The 23,025-nt window shown below is 45.7% G+C and overlaps 1 protein-coding gene across 1 annotated transcript; it reads left to right on the forward strand.

Moving 5' to 3' along the window:
• Positions 1 to 2,717: 2,717 nt before the first annotated feature.
• On the forward strand, positions 2,718 to 22,084 carry APPBP2 (amyloid beta precursor protein binding protein 2). The gene is made up of 13 exons (XM_059866353.1): positions 2,718 to 2,882; positions 11,594 to 11,682; positions 12,379 to 12,530; positions 13,060 to 13,183; positions 17,239 to 17,407; positions 18,065 to 18,154; positions 18,597 to 18,664; positions 18,742 to 18,847; positions 19,142 to 19,266; positions 19,361 to 19,446; positions 19,777 to 19,967; positions 20,364 to 20,529; positions 20,717 to 22,084. Exons 1-13 carry the CDS (start codon positions 2,742 to 2,744, stop codon positions 20,968 to 20,970), a joined length of 1,761 nt encoding a protein of 586 aa, XP_059722336.1. The 5' UTR covers positions 2,718 to 2,741; the 3' UTR covers positions 20,971 to 22,084.
• Positions 22,085 to 23,025: the final 941 nt, after the last annotated feature.

Below are 23,025 nucleotides of genomic sequence, written 5' to 3' on the forward strand. Positions count from 1 at the left end.
GATACCAACAAAGATAAGAATATCCATCAGAAGTTGTGCCAGCAAGCACTGGAAGGATTTTCCAACATCTGCAATGATTAATGAGCGATTGCATTAAAATAATTTACGGATGTGAAAAACACATTATTGAATGGAGCTGCTTTGTTAATAAACTCACAATATGGTTTAAGGGGGGAAAAAAAGGAATTAAACATTACAACTAAGGAGGAACCAATTATTCAATAGAACAGTCTGCTGTAAGTCAGGTTTTTTTGCTAAATATGTTATTTTGATGCTTACCTACTATCTCAACACAGTGACTGAAGACTCCACCTCAGTCCAACTCTCTGTAACACCTTTAACAACAAAAAACTGTTTATGATAAAAGAGCATCAAATTGTTCAATATACAAATACAACAAACCACACAGTGTTAATAAAAAACAAGTGCTTGTATATTTAAATTCCACCCCTATATAGAGACTAAATTGCTTTTGCCATAAAGACAATTTTTCAGGCTCCACCAAAATAAGTTACAGACTGAATCCATAACACACTCCCAGAGAGGCTTTATATACCATTCTTCCTTCATAGATATATTCATTTGTTTTTGGAATGGGCACACTCTAGGTTTGTCTACAAAAAATTGCCAGGCAGTAGAAGGTGCAGCTTAGCTCATTTTTCCAAACATAGTAATTTTATCAAAAAGATGAAATCCATTACCATAGTACTTAAGAAGCATATTTACCTTCACTACTTTTTTTAAGAAATCTTACTAGACGCTTTATTTTCAAGTAAAACAAAGGGTATTATAAACTAAAAAAATATCCTTTTTGATACATTATCAATACTTTTTTCTTCATTCATTGAAAAAAAAAAAACAACTCTTTCCTGCTTTTAACAAACCTCCAACCTTCCCAAACCAGGCCTCTAAAGATAACTGAGCTAAATAGCCTCGACCTCCGGGGGGACTAATTGCCAACAGGATTCCCTCAGGTGAAATAAATCCTCATCGTTTCAGAAAATAAATTAAAAAAAAAAAAATTGAAGCTACTAAAAGGCAAAAAAAAAAAAAAAAAAGGACAAAACAATCTTCCATGGTCTGTTTATCTCACATTCCTTTCTTCCCACCCCATAACACTTCTTTGTGCAAGTAAAGGACAAAGAATAATGTCCTCTCACAAAAACGGGAGGAATAGCAACAACTTGAGTTTTAAAAATAATGTGCCCAAAGCAAAACAGCAGGAGCTCTGCCTCCTATAATTTTTTTAAATTAAAAAGAACCGTTGCAGTCCTGTGTTAGCTAAGAAAACACCAGCAACAGAAATTTCATATATTATATGAAATATTATAATAATGACATTTCTTTCATAGCTATGATTATTATGTCCTGTAACAGCAAACTCCAGGTGCCCAAATAGTGCTGGCATGAGCTGCCAAAACACCTGGAGGTCATGGAAAGCCCAATATTAGCTGGGTGTTAGCCCAGGTGAGCTGTAAATGATATTTACGCTCTGTGAGAAGTTTGGGCTGGGTGGGGCTCAGGGTGGGAGGGGTGATATTTGATCTTTGGTGCTCAGCCCCAAAAGACGAAGCCCCTCGGGCTGCTGTGGACTCTGGGGGTCAATCCCACCTCACTCCCCATGGCTGCCTGCAGGGATTCACAAAATCCAGAGGTTTGGAAGGAGCTTTAAAGCCCATCCATTCCAAGGCAGAGTCAGGAGTGTGTCCAGGTGGGTTTGGGATGTCCCCAGAGGGGGAGATTCCATTTGCTCCCAGGGCTTTACCTCCCTCATGCAAAGTTCTTCCTCGCGTTGGGGTGGAACTTGTGGTTTAGCTTAAGGCCATTGCTCCTCGTCCTGTCGCTGGGCATCACCGGAGAGAGTTTGGCACCATCCTCTGACAGCTCTGAGCGGCTCATTATGCCTTAACGAGATCTTCTCTCTGTCTTCTCCAGACTAACCAGGCCCAGCTGCCTCAGCCTCTCCTCATCAGGGAGCTGCTCCAGACCCTCCCTAAATCCCCACCCCACAGCACTACCCTGCTTCCCCCTAAGTCTGTTCCCTCATGCCTCCCTCACGATGTCCTGGCACCACTGCTGCTGTCTGGGCAGGGCTGCGGGACCGCGGGGTGTGAGAGGGAGCAGGCAGGCAGCTGAGAGCTCCGGGGCGAGATGGAGAGCGGGCGGGCAGGGGGATGAGAGCCAAGAGGCTGTGAGGGGGATAGTGAGGCAGAGCGGACAGTGCTGCGGGAGCCGCTGGGCGTGAGGCGGGCAGGGCTGCGGGAGCCCCGTGAGGCGGAGCGGGCAGGGCTGCGGGAGCCGCTGGGTGTAAGGCGGGCAGGGCTGCGGGAGCCCCGTGAGGCGGAGCGGGCAGGGCTGCGGGAGCCGCTGGGTGTAAGGCGGGCAGGGCTGCGGGAGCCCCGTGAGGCGGAGCGGGCAGGGCTGCGGGAGCCGCTGGGTGTGAGGCGGGCAGGGCGGCGGGAGCCCCGTGAGGCGGAGCGGGCAGGGCGGCGGGAGCCGCTGGGTGTGAGGCGGGCAGGGCTGCGGGAGCCCCGTGAGGCGGAGCGGGCAGGGCTGCGGGAGCCGCTGGGTGTAAGGCGGGCAGGGCTGCGGGAGCCCCGCGAGGCGGAGCGGGCAGGGCCGCGGGAGCCGCGGGGCGCGAGGCGGAGCGGGCAGGCGGCGGGAGCCCCGTGAGGCGGAGCAGGCGGGAGGCGGCGGGGCGGAGGGAGGGAGGGAGGGGAAGGCGGCTCCGCACAGCCAAGATGGCGGCGGTGGAGCTGGAGTGGGTGCCCGAGACGCTCTACAACACGGCCATCTCGGCTGTCGTGGACAGCTACGGGCGGGCGCGGCGCCGCGACATCCGCTCGCTGCCCGAGAACATCCAGTTCGACGTGTACTATAAGGTACGGCGGCGGCCCAGCGGGGCCGGGCCCGGCCGGGCCTGCGGGACGTGGAAGGAGAAGCGGCCCGGGGGGCGGCCCGGGCCCGGCCTGGCGGGGGGCGCGGGGCTGAGGGGTCTCTCCGGTGCCAGGCACGGCCCGAAGGACGGGCCGGGGGCTCAGGGCCTGTGGGGCCGCTCGAGCTGCGGCTGGAGGAGCGGCGGCTCCGGCCGTGCCGGGGCCTTGTGGCTGCCCCCGGGAGCCGCCCCGAGGCCGCGGTGAGGGGCTGGGAGCCCCCGAGGGGGACGCGAGACGGGGCCTGGCCCTGGGGGTCGTGGGGGGAAGGTGCCTCTCGCCATCGGGGGGCGGCGCGGGCAGGATGAAGCCAAGCTGGCTGTGGAATATGTTTTTTTCCTTTCCCCCTTTTTTTTTTTTTTTTTTTTTTTTTTTTTTTTGTTGTAATGAATTGGATACGGTGATGTCAGTGGTTGAGGGAGCAGTTTGCTGTGGTCGAGTATAAATGAGCTGGTAGGAGACAGATGGAAATAACTGACAGTTGTTTAATGCTGTAGTTTTATTAGCATTAAATTATTCCATGGTGAAAGGGCTGTTCCTCGTTCAGCTGCCCCTGGAATATACGGATTTGGTGTAAAAGGTGCACTGAGATGGTCCATTAATTTCTTATTGTCCACTAAACAGGCATCTCATTCATGTGCAGGAACAGCTGGAAATGAGCATTCATCAGGAGAGAAACAATGTCTATAAAAACACCCAAAAACCTACGATGAGGAATAACCCTCCTTTCCTCTGCCAGCAGATTTCTAAAAATTTAGGTGTTTTTAAATGAAGTAAATCTTTAGTCTAATCTTTATGAACCAGGGGTAATGACCCATCGCATACATGGAGAGTAGTAGTATCTACTGGGGACAGGGAAATTGCTTTTCAGGCATTGAAACAGACATGTACATTTTCTGTGTCCTGGTTATTTCATGTCTGCCTTAGGTGCTAAGAAGGATGGAAACTCACTTTTATGACATATGAGCATGCTCACAGATAATGATGTGATTGACACATCAGCTAAAGGCTAGAGATATGAAAATGACAATGTGGAAGGCTGTTTTGGGGGTGACTTTCAGCTGTTAATAAGTATGACCATTGATAAATAAACTTCTTTGGCATCGCCTATTCTCATTTTCATTCAGGTGAGAGGATGGTGCTCTGTGGTTTTTGAAAGCATGGAACAAAACCTCCTTCTGATGATAGAAATGTGCAAGGATGTGTTATTCCCAGCTGTTTAAAAACTTAACTGTAGGTGAGCTTAATAGATCACTGATTTTTTTATGCTTTTATTAGCACTCTTTAGTGGTTGCTTTGAATCAGGTTCACCTGGAGTTATTCCATGCTGAAGAAGATCCAGCAGCACATCTGATTTCTGAGGAGACTCTAGCGTGTTTCTTCTGCTGGGGGGTACCTGTGTTTGTCATCTTGCTGGGCAGATGATGATAAAGGTGATAAGTGCCTGTCCCCAAACCAGTGTTTGTGTTCTAGGGGCAGTACAGTTGCTCTTAATGACAGCAGTTGCCTGGAATCACAGCCTGGTCTGGGTTGGAGGGGACCTTTCTGCCTGTCTAATTCTACCCCCTGCCATGGCAGGGACACCTTCCACTGTCCCAGGTGCTCCAAGCCCTCTCCAGCCTGGCCTTGGACACTTCAGGGTTGCAGGGGCAGCCACAGCTGCTCTGGGCACCCTGTGCCAGGGCCTCACCCACCTCAGACATCTTTTTCTAATCTAAACCTGTTCTCTGACAATTTAAAGCTTTTCCCCCTTGCTTTTCCTGTAATTTCTGTGCTTTCCCAGCAGTTTTTGAACTGTGTAAAGGACACTGGTATTCCTCTTACCAACCCTCATCTGTGGGATGTCCTCACACAGAATAAACCAAACTGGGCCATGCCTGCAGTGAGTGTTCTGTGGCTGCAAGAGTGGGCTGGGCTTCCACGTCCTCAGTGTCACCTTTTCTGTGGAGGACAACCAGCTTGGCTGGAGCCTGCAGTGACCTGGTCTAGAGAATGGCATCCCTGCCCTTGGCAGGATGGAGCTGCTTCAGTGTCCCTTCCCCCCCAAACCCTCCTGTGATTCTCTGTGCAGTTATAGGACACTTGGTGACTGGTTCTTGGGTCTCTGTTTGGACACAGCAGCATCAGAAGTGCCATTTGGGGTGGCTGAATGAGGTTGGGCTGGGGACACATCCCTCTGACAGTGTGTGTGGTGCTTGTGCTGTTTTGGCTTGGGTAGTTATTTTGAATATCAGGTGGATATTAAATCCCAGTTCATCATGCTGAGCCATATTCCATACGTCCTGAGCACTGAGTTCTTTAAGGCAGAATTTCCAAAGCTATTAACAGTCTCTGGAGTAAGACTAGAAGACTTGTAAATATTTGTTTGACTACATAGTGTTTGTTGCTGCTGTTTTGGAGGGTGTCAGTTGTTTGTTAGCATCCTGTATTACTTTCAGTCTGTGATGAGTAAAAGGAATAAAACATGTTTTCAATCTTTCATATAACTTGTAAGTAATAGTTTTTTATCTAGGTATTAGTCATGGTTTGTGGTGCTTGAGAAGCTGCCACTGATTTTTGCAAAAAAATAAAAGGTGATACCAGTCAGATTTTGTTTTGATCTGTGGATGGTGATTGTCTGTAGCTGTACAAAAATGTTTTCATCATATTTATTTGTATTAATGCTTAACATTTGCCAGGCTGGCCCAGATTTGCCAACATGTCTAGGTCGATTCTGAAGCTGGAGGTGAGACACCCCAGCAGAGACAGTCAATGTGCTGCTATTTAAAAGGGAAAAAAATACCAGCAGTGTCTTGGTGTTGTTCCCCAGGACACCCTCTAGTCCAGGGTTTGGCTCTATTGTCATAACTTACTGCCTTTATTTCTCACTCCTTAACAAATCCAATTTGTTTTTCCTCAACATCCTCTAGAATTGATAACTCCTGGGATGTGCCTTATGGACCTGAGTGGGGAATGGCTCTGGGATAGCTGCAGGATGTTCTTGTGGCTTTGGTAAGGAGTGGGTTCTGCTGCAAGGTGACAGCAACAGGCAGGTTCCTCATACTGAGCATATTTATCTTGCTGGAGCATTCTCAAGCAGTGACTAAAGCTTAAAACAAGGCACTATCAAATAATCATGATTGTGGTAAAACAACAAACCTGCTCTGCTTCAGCAGGGTATCTATCACTGCATATCTCTTTTTCCAAGCACTGTTTGACTTTTCCTTGCAACCATTAGAAAATTAAGAGGCAGAGCAGGATGCTTGTGAGGATGTCCTGGAAATTTCTGAGCCTACATTTGAGCTACAAAATATTTAAAAGTCTTATTAATGACACCTGTGTTTTAATGCCTAGTGTTGTTACAAGTAACACCTGCCTCTGGGGGGGAAAAATAAAAATGTGCACCCATATAATACTTTGTTTCCTTTGGTTGTTTGCGAGGTTTGTGTGTATCCTGGTTGGGTTTTTTCCCAGTTAAACTAGTTAGATTCTCTTGGTTTGGTTTTTTTTTTTTGGGGGGGGAGAGGATGAGAGAGAGGGTGTGTAGGTTTTAGAAGTCAAAGAAAGAAATATTCTGGATGTCACATAACCCAGACTCAGCATATGAACAAAATGCCAAAATTGTGTATTAAAAAGTAGTGACAGCTGGAATAAACTGCAAGTCAAAAAAAAAAAACCCCAGGAAACCCAAAACAATAGAACCCAACCAACCAAAAAAAAAACCACACCAAAATCTCTGAAAAAATCAACTTATTATATTCTGTAGTTTGTTGGGATGAGGATAATGTTTTGAGAAAGGGTGTTCCTATAAAGAATCAAGGTTGTTGGCAGAAGTCAGGTTTTGAACTCTCTAGTCAGTGTCTTGTACAGATTTCATGTTTTCCCCCTGTGCCTCTGCTTCATACTCTTATTTTGCATAATTATCTCATGACTTTGATTCTCAAGGTGCTTTGCTGCTTTAGTGTTTCTGTCCCAGGTATTTGTTGCAGTTGCCCAGTGCCAGCCTCATCTTGGACTTGGATTGGTTAACAAGGAGTTTCATCCCATGCTCGTTGTCCTTTTGGAATGGCTTTTCTGGCTTGTTTCTCTTTCCTTCCAATTGATTTTTCTTGAAAATAATTTGTTCTTGGAACATTTTCTGGTGAGATCATTAACCACAGGAGCAGTTGGAGATGACATGAATTTGGTTTCTGTCACATTTAGGTATTCTTTGAACTAAAGAAAATGAACAAACAGGAATTTGCTGACTGTTGACAACAAGCAGCAGAACATCAGTTCTCTGCATTGCAGCAGAGCTTGAGTTTACTGATGGAGAATCATTGCAAGCTCCATTCCTGTCCATTAGAATACAGCAAGCTTGTCCCAAGGCTTTGGTCTCCAGGGGGTTTGATGAGAGGGAGAAGGTGAACTCCCCCTGAAATGAAGAGTGGCTGTGCTGCTGCTTCAGTTTTGAGCTTCCCTGCCTGGGGAAGTACAGCCAAGGTCACAACGCAGCGTGTGAGGGAGGCAGAGCATCCCAGAGCTTTCTGAGGGGCTTCTGCTCTGACCCCCAGGGTGAGCTCACAGAGGCTGAGCTCCCCTGCTTCTGCTGTGGTTTTGGGGTTAGGAATTGAATGTGTGTGTGGGAAACAGTGATGACTTCACACATGTACAACCTCTCTGTCACCTGGCAGGAGCAGAGTGTGCAGCAGGGCTGCACTGCTGGGCTTCAATCAGCTCCTTCTAGCACCTCTTCAAATTAAAGCCTCACAGTGAAGAATCATTACCTCATGAGTTTTTGCCAGTTATTAACACATGCCTTATTTCTGCAGTCTAAATTTAGATGTGAACTGAACTGTGTTTCCTTGTTACATCTTTACTGGTTTGAAACTTCTTGCCTTCTAACTTGTACTACTCAGACTGCGTTATTTTTTTTTTTTTCCTTTTTTAACCTCTATCTATGGGGCATGTTTCCTCATCCTGGTATCTTCCTTACCTTTTCAGAAACCTTGTTGAGTCTGAGACACCAGAACTCATCATAATTGAGATAATGAGGTCACATCACGACCAGAGGTGTTGAGCTCCTGCTGAACAGTAATTCCCATTTCCACTTCATTTCCTCTGGGCTGATTGAGCTCCAAGCAGGCTGGGTTTTCCCAGTTCCTGAGGAGAATCACACCTGTGTGAGGCTCAGACTTTGTCTCCCTTCTGGAGCACAAACTCTGCTGCTGTGGCCCAGAGAGCAGAGCAGGTGGGAGCATTTGGGGTGTGCAAGCATTAGGATCTAGAAACTGTCTCTGAATTCATGCTAGTTCAGTAACAGTGGGGTTTTTTCTTGGTTATTTACTTGATTGAGGTTTGTACAGATCAGCCTGGTAGCTGGCATTGTGCTTTCCAAGGAGAGCTGGAATTTTTTTTTTTTTTTTAATGCCTTGAACCATATCCAGTAGAAGCTTCTCCAGAGGGTTTGTAGATTATTTGGAAATTGGTTTAAAAGCATGGAATGTACCTAAACTTCAAACTGATTATTTTTGGTAATGAGTCTTTGTCAACAGATTGATTCAGTGAACTGTTGACTCAGGAAAACCTTTTCCTTCTTTGTTGAGTGGGGAAGGAAGATGGTGATTTCAGCCCAACTTTTTTCCCAAATTCTGCTGTCTCTTAAGCACACTGTCCTTCCCCAGTCTGGCCTGATACTCCAAGACATGATTAGGCATTACAAAACATCCTGGGGAGCTTCTTGGATCTCCTCTGTAATTCTTACTGAAATATCTATGTTTTTCAACCCTCTTCCAAACTGGAGCAACAGGAGCATATTTTTCAAGTTGCGTCTTCTTCAGTTCCTTTTCTAGAGGATCCTTGTACAGCTGGCTGGAATTAACCCCCATCTGCTTTAAAATTTTTTTTAAAATATTTTTATTATGTTTAAAGAAAGTTTGGTTGTTTGTTTTTTTAGCTTAATCTACCCAGAGGGAGAAAGACAAGAACTTTAATAGAAAGATGAAGTAATAATGAAGTTACAAGTTAATGTCATTAATATGTTCAGCTGGGGACACCACAATGTGCAGCTTTTGTGACACACCCACCTGGACATGCAATTCAACATTCAGCCTTAGCTCCTAAGAAGGGTTGTGGTGAGTTTCTCACAGCTGTGCACAACAGCTGGATTGGGCATGGCTGTAATCATCCACCTGTATATTAAATTTATACCTGTCCTCAGTGCCAGAACTCATGGGTGAGCTGGTGGAGTTGGAAGTCACCTTGCAGGCTTTGAGTCATTTTTCCATAGTTAAAGAAAAACAAATCCCTGGTAGGTTCCAAATAGGTTAAGCTGGTGTCTGAAAGACATTTCTCTCTTCAGAACAGAATAGTTCTTTAGAAGTCCAAAGCTCTGTGTTCATGTCAGGGCATGTTTTTCTTGAATCAGTGTTTTGTTTTGTTTTCATGTTATGTAGCAAGGCTGTGGTCAGGAACTCTGTCTCTCTGGAGCTTTAACCAGAGAACCATTTCTTCAGTCTTCCCAACTACTTCTCAATGAGTGTTACTGGATCTCCTGGAATTACTTCACAGTTTGATGTATACTCACTATTTCCATGTCAAATTTTGTTTGAAAATATTGCTGTAACAGCCACAACAGTTCCAAGAGGCTTCCAGCTGAGTTAATTCCTCAAAATGTTTGCCAGTATGTTGAGGGAAGGGGTTACAGGGATAGTGAAAGTCCCAAAGATGTTGTATTTCAAGTCAGAGCAGTGAAAAATTGCAGCTTGGACTTTGGGGCCCGAGCCAAACTTGACATGTGCCCGAAATTTTTGATGTTCCAAAACTGAGGGTCCTGTGGGACCTTCCCCCTCCCTCCCACCCCACCAGGCCATTTACTCCTTGGCAGTCTCAGAATCTCTTGGAAGAGGGATTCTCTCCTTACAAGAAGTGTTTATATAACCTCATAAATATATAAATTTCTCAAAGTCTTACTGTGGTTAATTTTTGATAAACCAGGAATCTCTGGGATTTTGGGTTGGTACTGGGAGGTGGTGGGAGGGAGTGATGATACTGTACTTGAGCACTGTGAAACCTGATGGTGTTTTTGGTTGCCTTAAATCCTGCTACAGTGCTTTGGGGATGTGTCTAAGCTTCCTCCAGAAACGATCTCATCAATTATTGATGGCATGCCCACCTTCACTTTGAGCATGGAATACCAGGCAATTTAAACAGCTGCTTTTTGGGGTTTTTTACTGCAGCAAGTACATTTTAGGTTTTATAGAGCATTTGCTATGAGACAGCTGTGCTGAAGGAATGAGAACATTTAACCATGACTGTGGCTTTTAAATACAGCAGCCTGCCTGTTCCTTCAATGCCAGAGAGAATCCAGCTCCAGCAGGGGCTCTGATCCCTTTGAAGTGCAGGGACACGCTGCTTTATCTCAGCAGTAACTTTGCATGTAAACTTGCTCTGGTTTTTGAAAGACTTCCATATTTTTTTTTTTTTTATTTTCCCTCAGCAAAATAGATAACGAAGAGGAAAACATTCATTTCTGGCAATTGACATTATTAGGTCAAAGTGGTTTTGAAGTGTTTTTTGTAGGTTGTGTTGTTAAAATAATAAATTTGCTGTGCTCTAGAGTCAGTGTTGTGTGCCTTTATAAGAGTTGACTTGAACTAAATTTCTGGCTGGAGATGTTCTCACGTGCTGTGTTTGGAATATTAATTCATCAGCTCCCAGTGTTTGTGGAGAAAAAGGTGAACCAGGCACCAGATGCTTATCACTGGAAGCATTTGAAGGCATTATTAAAACTGGGAGGAATATGAATGTTTTCATTTAAGCACTGATGGTGCCTGTGGCAGGTGTGGAGTGCTGCTTCCTTAGGTCCTGTACCCTCCTGTGCTCATCTGTGGGTCAGGGCCTTCAGGATAATGAGAATGAATCGTTCCCAATGGATTTCTCTGACGTTTATTTGCACAGTCCCTTTGTACCTGGGTGAATCCATGGCATTTATAGCCTGATGTGGCAGAACTTAACCATGCACTGCATGGACAACAGTCTGTGGTTTGTTGTGAGCAGCTCAGCTGATAAATTTGCTTATCTGCAGGCACAAATCACTGTGGGCTTAAAACAAGCCAGTGCTTTTGATAAATGCATGAACAGGCTCCAGTTTTCCCACTTGCTGGTGGGGGAGTCACCTGTGGCAGCTCAGGTGTCAATGGGGAGGGGCAGGTGCCTGTCTGTAGTGCTGGCATTGGTGAGTGATCCCTTGCAGAACTTGTGGCTTTGGGTTTATTTTTATCTGACATATTTGCATTGCTGCATCCTAGCTTGTGTGTTATTTAAACATGTTCTGAAAGCAGTTGGTATCACAACTATCAATTGTATTTGTTGCTGACTTCAGTAGTTTCTTGCTTTTTTCTTGGATTTGCAGCTCACATGTGGCAGTGTTTTGGTGTTGCAGGGCACAAACACCTGGAAATACATCCACAGATTAAAAAAAAACCTTGAAACCATCTATGGCTCTCTGATAGCCCAGTTTTTAACAATTCAATTGTGCTCCTGAGGTGAAATTTTCTGATACAGGAACTTGTTAGCCTGCTGAATTTTGGTGCTTTAAAGTCTAGGTTTCATCTAAGTTGTCTCTGCTAGTAAGTTGAGTTTCCCAGAAAAGCTCAATCTTGCATATTAAGATAAATTTCCCTGTTTTTTGTTTTTTTCAGCTTTACCAACAGGGCCGCTTGTGCCAGCTGGGTAGTGAATTTTGTGAACTAGAAGTTTTTGCAAAGGTGCTACGAGCTTTAGATAAAAGGTGAGTATCTTAATAGATCAATAATTCTCATTTCAGCTCTCAATCTCTCCATCTAGGAAGAGATGTTAAAAAAAGGCACAAACAAGAAAAAGCAAACTGTGCAAACCCTCCCAGCTCCTCAACACCAGAGGTCGTGCCCGGAGTCCCTGGCAGCAGCAGTCACACACCCGTTTCCTGCTGATTCAGCAGATCCTGAGGGAAGCTGATAGGATTGCCCCAGTTTGAAGAGTTTTCCTGTCATTAAATATTCCAATTTGTGGAGTTACAGACCTTGACTGTTTGAGATCAGGTTCTCTGTAACCGGGATGAGCTTTGAGGCTTCAGCCGCTGGTCCCGCCCCTGGTGTGTGTGGTGTTAATGGAGCCATCACTGCTCGTTTGTGGGGAGTGCTGGGGGAGGGATGGGCGGTCTGGGGCCTCCTCCCTGGTGGCCCTGAGCTGGAAACGCTCTCTCCAGTTTTGATCCTGTGAGGGCAGCTTGTGTTTGGCTCCCAGGGAGGGTGTCCCTGTAGAGAACTTGGTGTGGATCACCCAACGCCTGGGATCCATCAGCTACAGCCTCACAGGAGGGCTTGCACTGATCTGCTTTGGGTTGGAGGGGGGCTTGGGCTTCATTTCTGTCCTTGGAATTCATGAGAGCCAACTGACTGCTTTCAAACCTTTGTGTGTAACCAAACTCTGCTTCTCTTTCTTGCAGACATCTGCTCCATCACTGTTTCCAGGCTCTGATGGACCATGGAGTCAAGGTTGCTTCTGTCCTGGCCTATTCCTTCAGCAGACGGTGCTCCTACATTGCAGAGTCAGATGCTGCTGTGAAAGAAAAAGCAATCCAGATTGGCTTTGTTTTAGGTAACTGCTGCTCATGGGCTCTTTGCTTTCTCTTTTGCAAGTTTCACTTAATGTAGCATTAATTTTTTCCTGTTAAAGATAGGCCTTTTAAAGTACTGTGTGTTTTGGAATGGCATTTTTAGAAAGGTACTTGGTGTCTTAAAAGAAATATATTGGATTTTAATATCTAAGGATGTATAGACTTTTTAGTTCAAACTCTTTAGGGTTAAAATTGCTTGGCAGATGTGATGAGGAATTTGCATGATTTTAGTGTAGGTAAGTTCTGGGGTTTTTTGACAGAAATCTGTAGGAAAACTCTGTAATACCAAAAAAACATCCTAAACCAAAGCATGATTTCCTTCAGCTGTAGGAGAATTCTCTTCTTATATTTCATCCTTTCCAGGTCAGGAGGGTTTGACCTTGACAGGATTTCTGTCTGTAGAAGCAGGTCCATGAAATAAGTGATCGTCTTGCAAGACCTGAGCAAACCCTTTTTCTCTTGAAAATGTGTCTTGCTCTTCAAATTGCTGTTTGTTGCTGCTTTTTGCAGGGGGGTTCCTGTCAGATGCAGGCTGGTACAGTGATGCTGAGAAGGTTTTCCTTTCCTGCCTTCAGCTGTGCACCCTCCACGATGAAATCCTTCACTGGTTCCGTGCTGTGGAGTGTTGTGTGAGGTGAGCTCACCTTGAATTCCCAGGAAACCTTGGAGCCCTCCAGCTCCAGATGCTCCTTTAGTGTTCTGCTGCACCAAAACACTTTCCTGGCTAGAGCTGAAGATCAGGAGGTGCTTGTTTTACATTAATCCCTGGATTTTCAGCTTCTAAGTTGGCAGCACAGTACAATGGATTAAAAACCCCAAAGTTTTGCTGTCATGTGTAATCTCTCATGGGTAACACTGCTGGATAATAAAAGTGGTCCAGCAGTTCTTGTTTCCCAAGGATTTTTGCACGTGAAGGAATGTTCTGAGTTGGACTTTGCTGAAGTTCTATTCACTGCAAAGAGAATTTGCCAAATCCTAATGCAAACAACATAGATACCATTGAGCAGAAATAAAGGCAGAACTTGCTTTTCCTGATTCCAGGTCCAGCAAGTTTTCTTGCTCCATGCTGAGTGCTTAGCTCTGGGCCTGCGTAAAGATCTGGGAGTCCTAATCCTGTGGGCACCTCTGGCTACAGCTGAAAATATTTAGAAAAGTTGGGGTTTTTTTGCTGTTAGAGTTTTGAAGCTGCCTTGTTCCTCAGGGCCTGCAGAGGTTCACATTTCATTGACAGAGGCCTCTCTTGCTCTTCCCCCTGTGTGTGGAGGTGTGATGAGCTGCAGGCAGGAGCTGGCTGGGTTTTGTTGCTCTCACCATGACCAGGCTGTTTTTGCCCACTCCAGAAGTGCCCATGGGCACCTGGAGGCTGCAGGGCAGAGTTAAAGTAGGATTTTTTTTTTATTTTTAGCTGCTCTAACAAAGAACAAAGCATGTGCTGTATTTATCTGAATCTAGAGCAAAACTTGTTTGGAAAGCTGCTCCAAAAAAAGCCCTGCATCTTGTTTATGGCTGGGCAAACACGAAGAGTAAAGAGGCTTTGCCAAGAGCTGCTGCTGTCCTGTGCCAGCCCCAGGGCCATGGCAACGCTGCTCTGCCTGGTTCTGCTGGCTGGCATTCCAGAAATGATGCCAGGAGCCTGGGCACATGTATCCAGCTTCCTAGAACTGGGGAGTGATGGACATAGAGCCTCGGTTACTGCTTGGTCCTTTGCCTTCTAATTAATCTAAAAAAAGTTTTCTCGTTGCATCAGGCTCTTTGACAAGCTGGAGAAGTTGCTTAAAAATAACTGTCACCTTCTCCAAATAGAAATGAAAAGAAGGGAAAGAAAGGGAGGGAAAAAAGGGAACTGTCTCTGCTGGACAGTAGTGTGGAAAGAGATTTTCATTCTGTGCTGGAAGAAAGCACCCTGTGTTAGAATGAGCCCTCCTGACCTGGGGTGTTGGCTCTGTTCTTAGAGACTTCCCTTGTTCCTGGGGAGCTCTGCTGGGACATCACCCCTCTGGGCAGCAGGGGCAGTGGGAAATGTTCTGGCATCTTCCACACCCTCAGCATGGCTGGTTTGGAATTGTATCAACCTGCAAGAACTCAAACACTTTGGGAAGGGCTGAATCTGTAAAATCTGAACACCTTTGTATGGCACAGAGCAGTTGTTAGACTCAGCTTACTGCCTTTTAGCTCGAGAGCAAGTGGTGGTGTTACCACCTGATCCCACTGCAGGAGGCTCTCACACTGGGCTTGCACTGGAGCTGGGGGGAGTTTTAAGGAAACAAAATTCAAATCCAGCTTTTGAAAGTATGACACTTTCTTTGGCAAGTCAAAGCTCTGGGAGTTGCAGAATTAATAGAACACAGTTTAAGAACGTGTGAAGTTTTGTGTTATTTAAGCACAAGTTGGTGTTTCCTTGTCCTGGCAGTAGTAAATTCTGTGGAGAAGCTGGGAAGGTGTGAGGTTTCTCTGAGCTTGTAGCCTGCTTGTCTGGGAGTGTGGTGCTCCTTTTGGTTTGCCTTCCCTCATTATTCTGTGTTAAACAAAGAGGTACAAGTGCATAACACAAGTACATGGTTCTCCCACTTCATTGTTGCACATTTGGCTGATTCTTGGATTGTTTTCTTCTGGTGGTTTTACACTTGCTAAGCTGCTGTGTTGGCTCTGAGAGACTGGGTTTGTTGGGGGAGGTTAGTCCCCAAAAGCTGTTATTGCAAACATCAAAGGAGGTTCAGAGCCATTAGCATAAACGTCCTGAGGCCTTTTCTCTTCCTCTTGGCTTTATCTCCTAAGATTCCTTTGGATTAATAAAGGATTTTTTGTTACTCAGAACTGGATCACATAAACTCTGCTTATCCTGGAGGATTGGCTTAGGTTTAGCTTGGGTTTTGGGGAGATTTCTTTGTTTCTAGATGCTATCACTGAAGCATCCAGACACTGGATATGATCTTCCCCAGGAGCTTATCTAAATTGCAGTGCTGTCCCCACTGGCTTATTCCATTACATGGGATTTGGGCTCCGTGGTTTTGATGTTGCAGAGCAGTTCCCAACTGAATGGTGTTGGCAAAATGGTTTTTTCTCTTTAGGAAAACTGTTTACTTAATTCTTCTCTTGTTTCTTTATAATTCCTGTCTCTTGTTGCTGGAACGTTCCTGTGACCAGGCACACAATGCACTTGTACATCGTGTTTGGTTCTGAGGCTTTATTTAAGGAAAAATGTGGGTGTTGCTTTTTGCTGTCTGTTGTTGAGCCATGGTGCTGTTTCCCACTGGAGAGCTGGAATTTGTGTAGCTTTTGCAGGGTTTTGAAGGGCTTTTCTTTTGATGTTCTCTTTGTGCAGCAAATCCACATCTGTCATGTGCCTGCCTTCAGGCCCTGCTTAGGAAAATGGAAACTTTTATTTCCTTTCTTGTTACTGTTGGAGTTTGGTGATGCATTTGGGTGGGAAACAGAGGGGAGAGTGTTGGACAGGCAGCTCTTAGGATGAGCTGAGCTGTATCACTGGAGGAATGGCTGCAGTAGCTTAAATCTGTATTTGGAATGAGTGGAAACAGGAAACAGGCCTAGAAAAGAAATTGAGCAAAAATTTCACTGTTCACTCCTTCCCCTTTAACAATTGATTGGAAGTTTTAGCCCAGTGTAGGATATCAGGACTAAAATGCAGTTCCTGCACATTAACCCACAGAGTCAGAGTTTGAGCCTCTTTGCACTGCAGCTTCACTTGGTGCTTCCCTTCCCTCTGTGCAGTTCTCCCTGTGCTGTCTTGTCCTGATTTCCCAAGCCATGCCTGTGTGCTCAGTCTCTGTTACTCACTGTCTAATGACACATTTCCAGCAGGGACAGTGGAGGTTAATTCACCAAAATTCCATGTCTGCTCACTGGCAGGTGTTTGCCATGGAGCAGGAGCAGCTGCCCTGGCTGGGAATCCAGCTCTGCCCTTGGGGCTTGGAATATCAACACACACCCATTCCAAATGCACCTGGTTAAAGCCAGTGAGCATCAGCCTGCACTAACTCACAAATTCTTTGGTTTTCTTTGTAACAAGTGCCACAAGCTGGAACTGTTACTTCTCTGGAGAAACAGGAGGAGGTTTCAGCAGTACTGGGTGTTACTGGCTGTGTTTGGGTGCCAGTCCTTCAGATGGGAAAGCAGCAGGATAGGAGAGGGAAGAGCAGGGGATGTCTGAGTTGCTGTGATCAATGAAATGGTCTGTCCTGGTAGAGCTGGTTCTCATGTGGAATGAATGTGGCTACAGCTTACATGAAGACCTCCCCCAATGCACAGAAATGCCCACTTGGAGCTACTCAGGGTTGGGAGGAGAGTGCAGGGATGCAGGAAAATGAGCTGTGTTGTACCTACTGTGGCTGCTTGAGGCTCCACGCTTTGGGAAGGAGGTGGGAGGGATTTCAGGCTGTGTAGGGCAGGGCTTTGGGAATGGAATCTCATCAGTATTGAGAAGAATGGATTTTATGGAAAATAACACACCAGAATGGTTCAATGCAGATCTGTATCCATAGGTAAAATCCTGTGGCATCTGCAGCAGGAGAAGTTCCTGCCCTGTGCCCAGCTGTGTGTGACAGACCCAGGCAGGGTCTGTGCTGGGCTGGCAGAGCTCCAGCCCTGTGAGTGTCCCCTGAGAGATCCCCGGTGCTGCTGCAGGCAGAGCTTTCTGCAGCTCCCTCAGCAGCTCTCTGTGCATCCCCCAAGGTTGCTGCACGTTCGGAACGGGAACTGCAAGTACCACCTGGGAGAGGAGACCTTCAAGCTGGCACAGTCCTACATGGACAAGCTGGCCAAGCACGGGCAGCAGGCCAACAAGGCGGCGCTCTACGGGGAGCTCTGCGCGCTGCTCTTCGCCAAGAGCCACTACGACGAGGTGAGGCCCTGGGGGCTCTCCTGGCACTGGCACCTCCTGGGTGTGCCTCACTGCTCCTGCTTCTGCTCTCCCTGGCACCTGGGTGGCACTGCCACATTTGTTTATCCACTCTGGTTTTCATGGATTGTTCTGTGTCAGTCTATGAGCTCTTCACAGAACTTGGACCAACCTGAGCATACGGGTGTTAGTTTGTCTGTATGTGTTGGTCGCCTGTAAATGAAATACCATAAAAGCTTATTTTAGTAATTGAAAATTAATAGCAGAACCTGGTTTGTACTTCACTTCACTGTGTGATGTGTAACTACTCCATAAACTGGTTTTCCTTTAACCCCTAAGTTCACTGGCAGGGTGTTGTCCTGCACATTGGGAGTTGTGAAGATTGCTTAAAGATTATAAAATACCTTGTTCTGTCTGTAAAAGTCATCATAATATAAACCTTAGATTAATATGAAATACTTACATATTCACTATTAACCTTAAAAATGGTTTTTAAGTCTGTCTTTTAAGACATAACAATTCATTACACATAGGCACTCAAACTGGGTATTTTAAATTTTGGAATGTAAATGACCAGCTTTTTAGAGGCAGATAATATTTGAATGTTCCAATGTTGTGAAGTTCCAGCTTCCATTGTGTTGGTGCCTCTCTGTCCCACAGGCCTATAAGTGGTGCATAGAAGCCATGAAGGAGATCACAGTTGGGCTGCCTGTAAAAGTAGTGGTGGATGTGCTACGACAAGCCTCAAAGGTGAATCTGAAATCCCCCCGTCGCTTTGGGTACTAAATTACTGCCAAGAATGGCTGAGGAGAGGTTGTTACCTCCAGAATTCTCCTCAGGGGCCCTAAGGATTGTTGTTTGTGTTTGTCTCAGAATGGGTGGGGGAGTTTGTTTCTGTTTGTGTCTTTCTGAAATGGAGTTGGAGCTGCACAGGGGACCATTGTGCCAACCTGTGGACTTCCCTGGAAGGGCTCTGATCCCTCATTGGTCTGGACTAGGAACAGCACAATCCCTTCAGTCAGGCAGCATAAAATAAGTTTATTGATGCCGTGCTCCTTTTCCTAAATAACCAAAAAGTCCTTGAATAGCCACAATGGTATTTTGGACTGAAAACCAGGAGTAAGTGTGGCAGTGTCTGGGGGGCTGAGCTGTGAGGGCACAGCTGCTCACGTGCTTCCCTTCCCCTGCCCAGGCCTGTGTGGTGAAACGGGAGTTCAAGAAGGCTGAGCAGCTCATAAAGCATGCCGTGTACCTTGCCAGGTAAGGGCCATTGCAGAAAAAACCCTTCTAAAATTGTACTCAGCTGGCCTCAGTTTGTAATGGAAGTGTGTTTGCAGGGAGCATTTTGGAGCCAAGCACCCCAAATACTCTGACACGCTACTAGACTACGGATTTTACTTGCTCAACGTAGACAATATCTGCCAATCTGTTGCCATCTATCAGGTAGGCAGCAGGACTTGTTTCTCTTGATGGTTTTCATCTCTCAGATGTTGTAGTTAATTTATGGAGATAGAGAATAGTTGGTTTCATTACTGCAGTCGTGGTGTTTTAAAAAGCCCCAAACACTGCCAGCTGTGGGGTTTTGCTTTCTTTGTCTTCCTCTGACTCCTGTCTTTTATGTAACTAGTGTCTCAAATATGTAGAGAATTTCAGAGCCAGTAGATTCATCATAGAGCTGAATTTGGGGGTTTTTTTCCTGTGTTAACTGATGAAATTTTGGTTTTGGAACCCTTGCAGACAGCGCTCGATATCCGGCAGTCGGTATTTGGAGGTAAAAACATCCACGTAGCTACAGCTCATGAAGACTTGGCTTATTCTTCATATGTTCACCAGTACAGCTCTGGGAAATTTGACAATGCACTGTGAGTACAACACGCAGCAGCACAGTTAGTGCTGTAAATGAAGAAAGCTATTCGTTGCATTAATATTTCTAATTTTTGATTTTAACTCTCCCAGATTCCATGCTGAACGTGCTATTGGCATTATCACTCACATTCTCCCAGAAGACCATCTCCTCTTGGCCTCCTCGAAGAGAGTGAAAGGTAGTAACCTTTGTTTGAATCATTTGGATGTGCACATCCTGGTCCCTCCCAGGCAATGTAGCTTGAGTTTTCTTTTTCAGTGGAGGTGTTTGTAGTCCTTGGTGTCTACAGCACACTCGTAAAATACCAAAAAAAAAAACCAACCTTAGCCAGATGAGTTGGAGTGGGGGGGTTGAAATTAAAGAATATAAAAATGCGTGGGGAACTTGACACAGCAGTGTGCCAGCAGTTGGTGACAGACACAAAGCCTGGTGGGCTGTGTCCCCAGGTGGGTCCCCTGGCTCTGAGCTGGGTGTGGGCACAGTAACAGATCCTGTCTCCTGCCCCCAGCACTCATCCTGGAGGAGATTGCCATAGACTGTCACAACAAGGAGACAGAGCAGAGGCTGCTCCAGGAGGCTCATGACCTGCACCTCTCCTCGCTCCAGTTGGCTAAAAAAGCCTTTGGGGAGTTCAACGTGCAAACAGCCAAACACTACGGCAACCTGGGCAGACTGTATCAGTCCATGAGGAAGTTCAAGGTAAGACTTTACTCCTGACCTGAAATCTGCACAACAGCTGAAATCTGTCCCTACAAATGAGGGGTTTCAGTGTCCACAATTCCCAAGTTCAGTTGGTAGTTCTGTGCTTGGAAAACTTGTGCTTTATCTTTCACCCCAAAAGCTTTGTGCAAAAATAATCCATGGAGATGGATGATGGCCTCAGAGGGTGACAGAGCTTGGTGCTGCAATCTGCGGTTCCCCTTCACTTAAGAATTTGGAGAACTCTGTTTATGTTTGGCTTTGTTGCTTTTTGGCTGTTACAAATTGCTACTGTTTGAGCTGCTACTTAGTTAAGTTTATTTAAACTAACTTTCCCCTCTTTTTGTGGGGTGGTGAGTGGTGTCTGACTGACCTGTGTGGATCTGGCCCTGACAGGAAGCAGAGGAAATGCACATCAAGGCCATCCAGATCAAGGAGCAGCTCCTAGGGCAGGAGGATTATGAAGTTGCCCTCTCCGTGGGCCATCTCGCCTCCCTCTACAACTATGACATGAACCAGTATGAAAATGCTGAAAAGCTTTATCTGAGATCCATAGCAATTGGTAAGTGACTACAGGAAACTTAAGGTTTTAGAAAATAACTTGGCTGTTAATCTGTAGACAACATTCTGTGGCTGGAACATGAGTGGAGAGTGTAGGCAAATTTTGTTGGTAAAAATAACCTGATAACTCAGATGCAGCCTGTGGAGATCTTACCTCTCAATTTGGTTTTCCTCTTGGGTTTCTCTAGGAAAGAAGCTTTTTGGTGAAGGATACAGTGGACTTGAATACGACTACAGAGGTCTCATTAAACTGTACAATTCCATTGGCAATTACGAGAAGGTGTTTGAGTACCACAACATTTTGGCCAATTGGAACCGGTTGCGGGACCGGCAGTTCTCGGTCACGGATGCGCTGGAGGACGTCAGCACCAGCCCCCAGTCCACGGAAGAAGTGGTCCAGTCTTTTCTGATGTCTCAGAACCTCGAGGGACAGAGCAGCTAAGAACTTGGTCAATTAACCAGTTAAGGTTTTTTCCCCCAGGTTACAGGGGGAAAAGTCATACTGTGAAATCTAAACCATGTAGTTCTCTGGGGGCTGGAATTTGCGTTGAAACACTGGTCCAGTCTACTGAAGAGTGCCCATACGGATGAATGTGTGTTAAATTCCTCTCAGCATGTGTATGGCATGTTTAGTTCGGCTCACATTTTTAACTTGGTATTCCCAAAAAACCCCCTTCTCTCTCTCTTCTTTCAAAAGAAGCTACTTTGCAGAAAGTCTGCAAGAAAACATTAAATAAAACTGTTTGAGTTCAAAAGAGTTGCATTCTTATTACAGATGGAAGGTTTCATCGAGAGCTTTCTGCTGATTCACAGAGAACAAAAGCTGTACTCTGAGGAGCTGTAGGAGAAAGGTCTTGCTGCTGTATCATTGTAGCAAAGTTCATGGTAAATAGCCAGCAAAGGGAGATGTGCTGGCCTTGGCTGCTGCCTTACCAAGAAAAGTGGCAAAGACCCACTCTGGAGAGCACCATCCGCTCGTTGAGTGCCACCTGTGCTGTTGTGGATGCCCTGAACTGGACCAGTACAGATCCCATAGACCAGCAAGCGCAGTGTCCTCGGTGCCACCACCAGTGCTCCCCTGAGCAGGACCAGGACACCACGGTGGACCAGCCTGCTAGAAACCGCTTTTGGACCAGTGGCTTTAATTTAATAGTTCTGCCCCTGCATTCACTTTGACATAGAACTCTCTCATTTAGGTGTCTGATCAGTGCAAGCGATATCCATGTGATAGATCCAGAGCTAGGAAGTGAATTGATGGTTTGTCTGTACCCAGTGAGCTTCTGCAGAGATTCCTGGCAGTGCCACAGCTCCACCCGCTCTGCTCTGCTGTAGCCACTCCTCCTTCCCTCTCCCACAGGCTCTTTCTCTGCTAACAGAGGCCATACCGTGTTCATACCAGTGAAGAGTTTTGTATTCCAGTCCAGTTCCATTTTCTGTTTCTGGAGAACACAACTTACTGTACAGGTCGCAGGGGTCAGTGGAAAATGCCAAAAAGCACAACAGGTCTTTTTTTTGTGATGCTTCATTTCTACATTAAACAAGAGTACAACCAGAAACCGATTCCTTACGTTAATTTACGAAGCAGAGCTCAGCTGTACAGACCCTCTGAGAATGCCTCTCTCACTAGCTTGTCTTAATTCTTCTGTTGGGGGCTGCGTGGCTGTGTGGGTTTGGGTGTTGTTTTGGGGTTTGTTTTATTTCCTAATGTTGGGTAATATTTGCAAGTCTGTGTGACACAAGCTAGAACCGACTCGCTGCTGTTACCTCAGCTGTGCCCTGGGTCTGGGATTCTGTGGGTTCTCTCAGTTTGGGGGTTTCTCTCCCCCTCTTTTCAGGGTTTGTACCTTGGCCAGTTGCTGCTGGGGCTCGGCCAGCTCTTCCCAAGGGACTGGGACTGGATGTTCTGCTCGGGGTCTGGTTTTTTGTTGGTTTAAGGGGTTTGTGGCAGGGAAAGCTGCTGGATGATCTTCAGGGAAGAAATAGAGGTTTTGGACATGACTTGGAGCTTAATGGCTCTTCGAAGAAGTGAAATTTTACAGGCCAATAGTTCATATTCTGGTGCCTTCAAGTGTTTTAATTTTGGGGGGAAAAGCTGGGTAATATCAACTTTAAAATGCAATGACATAATTAGTGAATGCAGATTAATGATTGCATACTTAGAATATCTTCACTGAGGTGAAAAGAAGTATTTGCATAAAACCCCCTGTGGTATTAGGACTTAACTGCAGTGTGTCTGCAACAGCTGCTCAGTGAAAATCCAACTTAGCTATGTGTGGATTTAAAATGTGATTTATTTATAGCAGTTTTTGTTTATGACTGTGTAGGAGCTACAGACAAATTCAGCTATACAAGGCAAAACCTTCTCCCTGAATGCCCATGGCACTGACAAGTTATAAAGTTCCTATGAGTCCTTAAATCCTATTAAAAGGTATTTAAAGTTAAACAAAGTACATAACAGTGTCAGGACTTGGGCAGGAAAGTGGTTTAAAGCTGTCCT

Source organism: Haemorhous mexicanus, chromosome 22 (assembly GCF_027477595.1).
Source record: "Haemorhous mexicanus isolate bHaeMex1 chromosome 22, bHaeMex1.pri, whole genome shotgun sequence".
Lineage (NCBI taxonomy): Eukaryota > Metazoa > Chordata > Aves > Passeriformes > Fringillidae > Haemorhous > Haemorhous mexicanus.